At 37.2% G+C, this 10605-nt stretch overlaps 1 protein-coding gene across 1 annotated transcript; it reads left to right on the top strand.

Annotated features, from left to right (window-relative positions):
* Window positions 1-589: 589 nt before the first annotated feature.
* On the top strand, window positions 590-10367 carry LOC129275002 (ADP-ribosylation factor 2). The gene is made up of 4 exons (XM_054911765.2): window positions 590-895; window positions 2159-2269; window positions 3639-3763; window positions 4716-10367. The coding sequence occupies exons 1-4, from the start codon at window positions 748-750 to the stop codon at window positions 4878-4880; spliced, it is 549 nt and encodes a 182-aa protein (XP_054767740.2). The 5' UTR covers window positions 590-747; the 3' UTR covers window positions 4881-10367.
* The last annotated feature ends 238 nt before the right edge of the window (window positions 10368-10605 follow it).

Raw genomic sequence — 10605 nt, 5'->3', positions numbered from 1 at the left:
AAAATATGTTTGCTGTGACTTAAAAAATTATAATAAAAAAGATGCCTATTCTTTAATGAAAATGTCTAGGATAGTTTGTGTGTGTGTGTGTGTGTGTGAACAGTAGAAGCGCACGGCCAATATTGGAGACTGTCTCCAATGTGGGAGATTATCTCCAATATCAGAGACTTTTGTAAAGAATTTGGGTATCCAATTTCAGAGACAGTCTCCAGTTTTGGAGACCAATATCCTTTGTTTACATTTGCTGCAAAAGGATTACCTTGGCGGCAAATAAAAATGTGATAAGCAGATTCCTCATGAGAAATTACCCCTTTTCACTGTCTACTTTAAAGTGTCTACTTTTTTTTTGATAAGGATTTTTGTTGTCAATCACACACAAAACAAATGGGCTTCTGACCTCAGTGAGACAAAATTTTGGGTGGAAAAAATCATGCTTTTGTTGGTGTTGTTTCTTTTGTCCTTTTGCAAAGCAAGTCTCCAATGTGGGAGATTGTCTCCCCTATTGGAGAGAGTCTCCCATATTGGCCGTGCGCCTCTACTGGTGAACGGGGGGGGGGGGGGGGGGGGGGGGGGGGGATGATGTCAAATTGTCTGTCAATTTCATCAAATGAGAATGAATATTGGCATTGTGTTATTTACTCTCTCATATACATGTACTGCTGCAGGTAAACAGTTGGCTGTGAGTATTGGAACTGAGAAACAACTATCGCGATCTAGACCCCAAGGCAATATAAACTGAGCTTCACCATGGGTGGGGTTTTCACCAAATTGTTCAGTGGTTTATTCGGCAAGAAGGAGATGAGAATATTGATGGTGGGCTTGGACGCTGCTGGAAAGACCACAATCCTCTACAAACTCAAGCTTGGAGAAATCGTCACAACCATCCCCACGATAGGTCTGTATGAATACGACATTGATTTTACGTTTGAATGATATTCTCTTGGCAGTGGAGTGGATACACCAATTATTTATCTATTGAAAAATAAAAATGACAGAAAAAAAAAAAAGAGAGATGTCATTGGTCTCATGGTACATGATGAGCTACTGTGGATCATCATCTTCAGTTTTGAAAGTTGAAACTTTATTTTGGAATTGAACAGTTTGTTTTACATGTAGAATTCGAATAACTCCTGGTCTGTATGTATATAATATAGTAGACTAGGGCTGAATCAAAACCGATAATGCAAGTCGCCTGTTGTATTTTGTGCAGACCGGTGGACCAAGGAAACAAATACACAAGAAATCCATAGATATTTTGACAATTAACCAGTTTAAGGAAAGTTTCATATGTAGAAGAGGGGCTATGGAAATAAGATTACCAACCATGCAGTCCTGAGTCCCGACTTCTTCAATTTTCTTGTTTCAATTTATCGGCGTGTAACATTATGATACCTTTTACATGTACATGTACATTCGCGCCGCCATGTGTGTTTGCAACTACTACCATTCATCCCTTTTTTGCCGGTGCTACAACTCAAATGGTCCTGCAGAGTAATTACAATCTGAGAACAAACACACTAAATATGGATGCACACATATTCAATATTTGATATTTTAATGTTACAACAGGGTGCTACATAACTTTTTAGAAGCACTTGCCCAGTCGGGCAAGTAAATTTTTAAATAGTTGGAATATACTTGCCCCAAAATCTATTTCACTTGCCTGAAAAAATCCTTGGAAAAAAAAAGTTTACCTCTTCAAAGGAAAGTTTTGCCTTTTTCACTCTTTTGACATGAACTGATCTACCTTGTTATTGCATTTCTTTTTCCAAAGTGATTTTATCTTGCCTGCCATGACTAAAATTAGGGTCAATATCATATCATATCGACCCTAATTTTGGTCACTCTACTGTGAGAATTTTGCTTCCCAATTCGGGCAAGTAGTTTTGGTCTTTACTTCAAAACACTTGCTCGACTCTAACCTTTACTTGCCCCGGGCAATTGGGCAATTGCTTATGTAGCACCCTGGTTAAAAGCTGATAAATTCAAGCAAGATAAGTTAGAAATCCAGCTCGATAATCTCCGAGCCATAATTCTACTTGTTTAATGAACGATTCAGTGACCCAGATCTACCGTAATAAAGACTAATGCAATGAGAAATCAATATCATTCAGTGCAAGGACTTTTTAATGTATTGAATTTGTGTGATATTTCGCAGGTTTCAACGTAGAGACTGTGGAGTACAAGAATATAAGCTTCACAGTGTGGGATGTGGGTGGTCAAGACAAGATCAGGCCACTGTGGAGGCATTACTTCCAGAACACACAAGGTAAGAAATGTACATACTGTAAATGGGCAGTGATCCTTGTGGGGGGGGGGGGGGGGGGATGCGATGTGTCCCACCCTCAACTTTTTTATTTTGTATAGGAGCCTTTGGGAGATGGTAGTATTATTTCATTTCCACTTCAAGATAGAAATTCAAGAAATTAAATCATGATATTGATATTATTTATGTTCTGAAATCGATATCTTTAACTTGTGTGGAGAGAATTGGGGCAGACAAATGTGGAGAAGAAAGACGAGCAAAACGTGGCGAACGCCTAAGAAAGACTGATGGAGCGAGAAGAATATAGACAGCAAAGTGGAAAGAGAGAGAAATTTTGAGCCAATGGCCCGTTTTCTGAAGTCAGGTTTAACTTAGACCACGGTCTAACTCTGTGCTAAAATTATGGGAAGCCAAAACTTCTAACATTTTGTTTATATTGTATATTTCTTATGTTTACTATTTGTTCCCTTTTGCTTTCATAATGATGAAAAATACTTCAAAATACTTCAGTTATCATTCCCAGACAATTTGGGTGTCATATGAGTTAATAAATTGGATGTGTGCTGTTGAGGATTTGTGCCCCAATTGGCTCTCCATACTTTAACCACAACTTTAAACCAGGGTTTAATTTAAACCCGAGTTCAGAATACGGGCCAACATGTATAAGAGAGGGGAATAGTTACATTGTAGGTGACACAACATTTGCTCTGGTGACAGTTGCTCCAGGCTTTATTTTGACTATATGATATGGGGTTAGGGTTGCAATTTCGGGTTTTATGTTTAGATTTAGGATAGGATCTAATCCAGGGGCCCATCTTACAAAGAGTTGCGATTGATCCAATCAATCGCAACTATGGACGGCCAGCAACATCAACATCTATTATGCATGTTTGTTCAAAATATTTTCTAACTATGATTCATATTCATGCATTCATTGTTTTCTTGAAAATTCATTGTGCTTTTCTGTGTTTACCAAGGACTTTGTGCAAATTTCCTGTAGAAAAAATTATGACCCTGGTGGATTTCCATAGAGTTACATTTGATTGGATTAATCGTAACTTCTTGTAAGACAGGGCCCTGGGTTGAAGTTGGTCATTCCTTTTGTGTGAATTCATTGTGGAGCAGTTGTCACAGGAGCAAATGTCAAGGAACCGCTTGTTATGCTTGCAAGGGAAACAAGTGATTAGACGAAAAGGATGAGGGTAGGCGGGAAGAGGGGTTAAGAAATGTATGTAATAAATGGAAGTTAAAGGGTGATTGGAATGAGAATGGATAGGGAGGAGTTAGAGGTATGATGCAACAGAGAGGGAGAAAGAGAGAATTGTCGGTATATGCAAAATTTACAGTATCATGATTTTCCTTTCCTTTCCAGGTCTGATATTTGTTGTAGACAGCAATGACAGAGAAAGGATAGAAGAAGCCCATCAAGAGCTCACTAGAATGTTGAATGAGGATGACTTGAGAGATGCAGTGGTACTTATCTTTGCAAACAAACAGGTAAGAGGTCACCAATTTGCTAGGTACTTAACAAGAATTTGTTTTTTTATGCCTCCGTCCACAGTAATAATAATAATATGTTCCATTTGTATAGCGCAGCTACATGTACTATAATTGCATACTGCTCTTGATACTTGGTATCATATTATTACCCCGGCTGTAGCTGAGCTTCCATATATGCGCCAAAGCATTCAAGGAATAGATCCTAACGGGTACCCATTCACCTCACCTGGGTCGAGTGCAGCACAATGTGGGTAAATTTCTTGTAAAGGTAAACACGCCATGGCTGGGATTCGAACCCACGCCCCTCTGATTGAAAGATGAGAGTCGTAACCAATAGACCATGATGCGCCCATAGTAGGCGGTTTATAGTGTTGTAGAGGTCATCATTTCAAATGTTTAGAAGTTAGATGTGTGCATGTATATTTTTAATCTGACAGTGGCAGAGGCATTAATTCCAACTGCATGCAGTCGAAAATCTTGTTTTTCTTTGAAAGATTGTTCTTTTTGTCAAAAATGTATTTTTTCCACAAAAAGTTAAGAATGATTTAATGTTATGCTTAGTGCTGACGCGCAATATGTGGAACAGAATCTTTTTTATTAATACGCAGTACTTTAATAGCGTGCGTCCTCTTTGTATTATTTGACCGATGTGGTGATGCCTTTATATGGCACGCAAAAGTGCGACTTTAAGTCAACCCTTTTAAACTTACTTCACTTTGTATGTTCATGTATACTCATGCACTCTTATGTTTTAAAATAAAAATGATCAAAATGGAATGCCATTGGCAAATACAATTTTGAGTTTTTTAAATTTATATTCTGTCTGAGAGTCCAATCATCTTCCTAAGAGGAAAAAAAATCTAAGAAATTATTTTACTCAAATCAATATCTGTGATTAGTTATCATCTGTTATATATTCTAATGTATTTGTTTTCTGATTATGTTATAGGACTTGCCTAATGCTATGCAGGTTGCGGAGGTTACCGATAAGCTTAACCTTAATCGGCTTCGTAACAATCGTTCCTGGTACGTCCAGGCAACCTGTGCTACTTCTGGAGATGGACTTTACGAAGGATTAGACTGGCTCTCTAACCAACTTAAACAAAAGAAGTGAAGGAATAAATTCTTTTTAAGAGAACAATATGACAGGGGTTGAGAAACAGAAGTCCTTTGGTCCAAAAGAGTGAAATTTGAGGAAAGTGATGTTGGTATTTTTCTACCAAGTAAATTATGTCTGCTTACTGCGCTACCATATATAGCTTAATGAGACACTTGCATTAATAACAATGATGATAATAACTGCATATTTACCCAGGGTAGCCACTTCAGTTCCAAAAAAAGTTCTTCAGCGGGTCGTGCTGTAATTACATTTCAGGTAATTAATAGATTTGCTTGGTAGAAAATGATTGAATACATCACTTTTTTGCAAATTAATGATTTCTGTTTTTCAACTGTCAATTTCCTCTCAATATTCCTGTACAAGTAGTACCTTCCTGTCATTAGTATGTTTCTAGGTTATTATACATGTAATACACATCATTGAGGACAACACACACACACAAGGTATCTTTGGAATAGTTCTATTCGTTTGGACTGTTTCACAGGTAACGTGTTTGTGTAGTTATTGTATAGCCCGAGTAAAATGATGTGTGTTACGAAAGATAGCTACCTGGATCCTTGTTATTTGATAGACCATCCTCACCTTCAAAACCATGACTGGTCAATAGAACCCGGCATTAATACCAGTCGTTAGCAAATTCCTATAAACATAAACGATAGGTCACATGATAGATTTCAGCCAATCGTTTGATGGGGATCCATGTCACCATAATTCCTAATAAACCTTAGGTACTTGTGCATATTTTGATAGCTAAAAATACACATGGAGCTGGAAATCTACCATACGGGTTTGCCCAACATTTTGCCAGAACAGTCTTAGATTTACTCGGCAGAGCTGTGCATGTAGTTGCCATACAATGAATGGCCCTCGTAATGTGCTACCTCGTCGTCTTTCATATGTGCTGGGCAAGGCTCGGTGATTCAACTCAACATTGTCTCACGTTATCGGTCCGCATCTGTGGCCATCCACCCTAAAATCCACAATAAGTTGCCCATATTGAATTATTAGAGTTACATCAAGGTTGAAAAGGCAGGATCCCAAGCTGTGAAATGCTATATAGCCTATCAAAATTGGTAAATAAGAATACAGAGAAGTACAGCTCATTTCAGCGTGAGCTTCTGAGAATAAGGAGAAAATGGAAGTTCAGCATTTGCAGTTCCAGACCTGCCAACCAGTACGTTTTTGCAACCAAATCGTAATTTATTGAGAAAAATCATCTCTATATGTCTCTATTTCATAAAACTTACACAAATATGGTTATTAGATCAATGTAATTTCAGGTAACTTGTTTTTTTTTCAATCATTTTGTTAAAACCAGGGTGAGATATACACATGTTTCAATGTTGTTTTTTTTTCATCTGGAAGAGTAGTGCGCATTTTAGCTTGCATGCAGCTTGAGCGCCGAGATGAGCGAGTGCGCCATGCATTTTATTATGAAATACTCTTTTTTGGTGAGTTTTTTTTTATCACAGAATACAATTTTTCATTCCCAGAGGTTGGCAGGTCTGCAGTTCACTCAGGCATAATACTTGCATAACGTGCAATCTGATGTGGGTTTCCCTTCCAAGCAGTCAGGGGGGGGGGGGGAACTGTGGCAAAGAAACTCTTGTATCTTGTTTTGACAGTATAGAGAAAAAGAGTTGCTTTTCTGGTAACCTTATTTTCTAAATTTGATTTGTGAAGACCAGGGGAGCGTTTCATGAAAGGACTTGTCAGACGTTTTATCCGACAAGTCCCATTTTATCCGACAGTTGCCATAGTAACAGTGCTTCTTAGCCAATCAACATAAGGAAAGATGTCAGATCTGACAACTTGTCGGACAAAAATGTTGATGAAACACTCCCCAGATTACCATTTTGGCTAATTATATAACAACTTGCCTGGCAATTAATTGTTTGTTTTGTGGTGGATGATCGCATGTATTCTTTCTATGGCAACTTCACTCACTGTCGGTAGCCGGTACTCGTTTGCGAAAGATCGCTCCGAGCGAGTGGATGTAATAACTCTGTGCTATGCAAAATTGTAGATGCTATGATGATCATGTGATTGGATTGTTGTTTGCCACCTTAAGGAGATTGTGCGATAGGCAGGATGTACAGTAATCACATTATAGACCAAACGTAAATTGGGTATTACCACTTGGAAGTCCTTTTATGATGGACCTACACAGTATGTATACTTTGTTGTACACAAAATTTCCACCTCCCTGTTTATATTGAGTGCTGCTTTTTTTATCAAAATTTATTCAACGGTCCTGTCGAGCAAAGCGCTACATGCAGATAGAACGGATCCAGTGAAGAAGATACCACGAAAACAGTGACTGCGTGCCATGTACATGTAGATTATGACCAAACATGCATTGAAAATGTTTGTTCCATTTTGGGACATTGCTTACATGTACACGTCCTGCAGTTGCCCCTGTCATTTGCCTCTAGAAAATGTTCAATAAGTGATAAAGTGTATAATCAAAGTAATTTATGGTTTTAAGAATGGGAAATTTTAATGAGAACTAATGAATTTATATATTGAAACTTCATACATGTAGACTAGAAACTGTTTTAGAAACTTTGGGTATGTATAAATTGTCTTTGTAACCGAGGAACTTGTAATAGTGATCATATAAATGCAACATAATTGGACGTGCCATGTTTCGCTTGTAACAATATCTTCAGATGCATAGACTGAACACCATGTACCGGTTGGTTTCAACTTTATGCATGACTTTATGGCCCGTATTCTGCAGTCGGGTTTAACTTAAACTCGGGTTAAAGGTTGTGGTTTAACTATGGATAGCCAATTGTTACATAAATCACTAACAGAAGAGATATCATATTTCAGCTCATTTGGCTCTCAAATCGTTCATAATCGTCTAGGAAGTATAAATAGATGATTGCCTTCACCATCGAAGAATCAGGAAAGAGCACAGTAAACACAAGAAACATACAACTTAATAACAATTTTGACACTTTTGGCTTCCCATAATTTTAGCACAGAGTTTGTTAGACCATGGTCTAAGTTAAACCTGACTTCAGAATATGGTCCTATGAGTTGAAGTTCTTTATTGCAGAGACCGAGGGGCTATTTTATAAATTGTAAGGTATGCATGGCGTCGCGTACAACTGGTGAACTGTTCTAAGTTAAATAAGATATCTAATTTTTTCAACAAAACTTTAGTGAATTTCTCATGACCCTGATCAAACTTATAATGCAAAGAGGCAAGCATGTAGATGTTCAGATGCTCGTTATCAGCCCAAGTTTTACCCCTAAAATATCAGATTTCAACTTCATTAGGTCATGAGGATAAAAATTAAGCACCAACAATATGTCACCAGTCTTACGCAAAGGCATGCCTAGCTTACTAATTGCTTTATAAATATCACCCTGAACACACAATGTACATGTACCTCACACGATATTAATCATTGAATAATAATTACCATAATTATGAAATGCGTGTTTATTTTTAAATGTATTCTACATGTATGACAAATTGAGTTGATAGTAGCTGCCTTAAATCACTGCACGCAGATACTTAATCTGCATATTAGGAGAATATGAGGAAGAAACAGATTAGAATGGAAAGAGGAGATATTCATAAATGAATACTAATTTAGTGGATATTAGAATTTTTATTTTGATATTGTGCTTATGGTTATGATCTATTTTTGAGAATTGTTGAACTGGGGGGCTCGTTGCTGAGAGTTTTCGTCAAACGCAACTTCATTTTTATCCAATCAATTATGTGTATTTGGGACTCGGCTTGAATTTGGAGTTGCGTTTAATGCAAATTTGTCTGGAATTGGCTCTTTGCTGCTCAAGAAAATGCTCTATGGAAACATTTATTAGTTGGCAAAAAGCAAAGATATATATTCTTAGTAACCATTGCTGCGAGATATTCTAGCGAAGACCAAGAACCAGTTGATATGATCGATTTCATATCACTCTTTGTTATTCTATTGGATGTTGCAAGTATGTGAATAATTGATAAAGCATTCTCTATGTTTTTTTTTTTAAATTCCATCCGTCATGTTGTAAATATGTCTGATATATTGTGTACACCATTCAGCGATGCTACATGTGTATTGTTTACAATGCGAGGAATGGCGATTTAGAGAGGATTATTTCATGCAAGAAATACTAGTGATTTTCATTATTTTGCTTTGAGCCAATTGGGTGCTTAGATGTCAGTGGCTTATAACAAATAGAGAAAATCTCTATTTTATTCATGAAATGTTGTTCCTTTGATCACGATAAACTTTTTGTTCATTTGCCTTTTCCGTAATCCAGGTGGGTGTTTCATAAAGCCTTCCGTAGGTTACAAATTAATTTACGCATGCCTAGTAATCTTTTCTGGTGCTTAATGATATATTTCTATATAGCTGACTTGACACCTTAGAACATGTTCCAATCATGCATAACTTAACAACAGCTTTATAAAACATCCACCCATCGAATCCTTGATTCTGATTGTATCTTGATTGTCGTTGCCATGGAAGTGACCATTGGATGGCATAGTTACTATAATAGTAACTTTTATGCCACAGGGCCCTGGAAGTGTCATAAAGCCGTTTGCAAGTTACAAGCGACTCTACGAACGACTCGTGACCCTTTCTCAGGAACTAAATCAATGCCAACCGAAATGCATTGTGAATCGTTTACCACGAGAAAGGATCACCACTCGTTTGTAAAGTCACTCGTAACTTACCGCTTTATGAAACAACCACTAGTTACCTCGTCTGCCTGATAAATAGGGGGAATTCAAAGATTACCCTTAACAATGTACTGATATTCATGAGAACTTCAATGAATATGGGGAGCTTGTTTGCAAACATACTTTGCCATTGTAGGCAGGGGCAGAACAAGGATTTACCAGAAGCAGGGGCAATTAAATCATGATAAAAAAAAAGAAGAATAATTAAAGGTCACCACCATTTTTGGAGGCACTATCCCATGTAACAAAATATTTCAGCAAAATGAGCTAGAAGAAAAGGTCCACATAACGGGGGGGGGGGAATGGAAGCATGTGCCCTTTTTGAACCTCCCCCCCCCCTCCCCGCCTGACAGTAGGTTAGGCAAGGTTCAGAACTTGGTCACAACCATAATATCAATATTTCATGTAAAATGTATCAATATGTACAGACAATGTAGCGTGTATGTTCTCTATATGAACAAGACCCCCCTCTCGTAGATAGTTGTATTCATTTCATATATATCCTTTTCCTATGTTTTTGTTGGGTATATATGATATATATATATATATATATTTGTATATCAGAGCATGGACCAGCAGTCTTGTATCTTTCTATATTGACTTTGCATTGAAGGTATTACCCCCAAGACTATTACAGCAAACACTGTATATGTGCACATTGTATTGATGGTTATATTCGGGGATATGGTTCATGTTTTGTATATGTCTTGATCAGTAGAGATTTGTTCCAATACCTAAGAATGATTGATTAAAATCATGTTCACATTTCATATCATTTGGTCGTTTATCATTATTTGCAGTTGTTTTGCTATACACCGCATCCCAGAAAAAATGAAACCGAGAATCATTAATCATTTATCAGAACTTAATCACCATAACTATAGACAAATTACCTTGTATAAGTCAGATTATTCCTCATTCATACATAAGTGAGTAAAGCAAAAATGAAAAATGGATATTAAATGTAATTTGGAGGGTGGTACATGTATCTGAATTTTCAAGGGGAAC

This window comes from Lytechinus pictus, chromosome 13, assembly GCF_037042905.1.
Source record: "Lytechinus pictus isolate F3 Inbred chromosome 13, Lp3.0, whole genome shotgun sequence".
Lineage (NCBI taxonomy): Eukaryota > Metazoa > Echinodermata > Echinoidea > Temnopleuroida > Toxopneustidae > Lytechinus > Lytechinus pictus.
The sequence above is the reverse complement of the archived record's forward strand: the minus strand, read 5'-3'. Positions and strand labels throughout refer to the sequence as shown.

Excerpts from the sequence above, each read along its gene's own strand:
- LOC129275002 (XM_054911765.2), top strand. The coding sequence starts at position 748 with ATGGGTGGGGTTTTCACCAAATTGTTCAGTGGTTTATTCGGCAAGAAG. Across the intron at positions 896-2,158 it reads CACAACCATCCCCACGATAG|GTTTCAACGTAGAGACTGTG; the intron begins GTCTGTATGAAT and ends GATATTTCGCAG. Across the intron at positions 2,270-3,638 it reads TTACTTCCAGAACACACAAG|GTCTGATATTTGTTGTAGAC; the intron begins GTAAGAAATGTA and ends TTTCCTTTCCAG.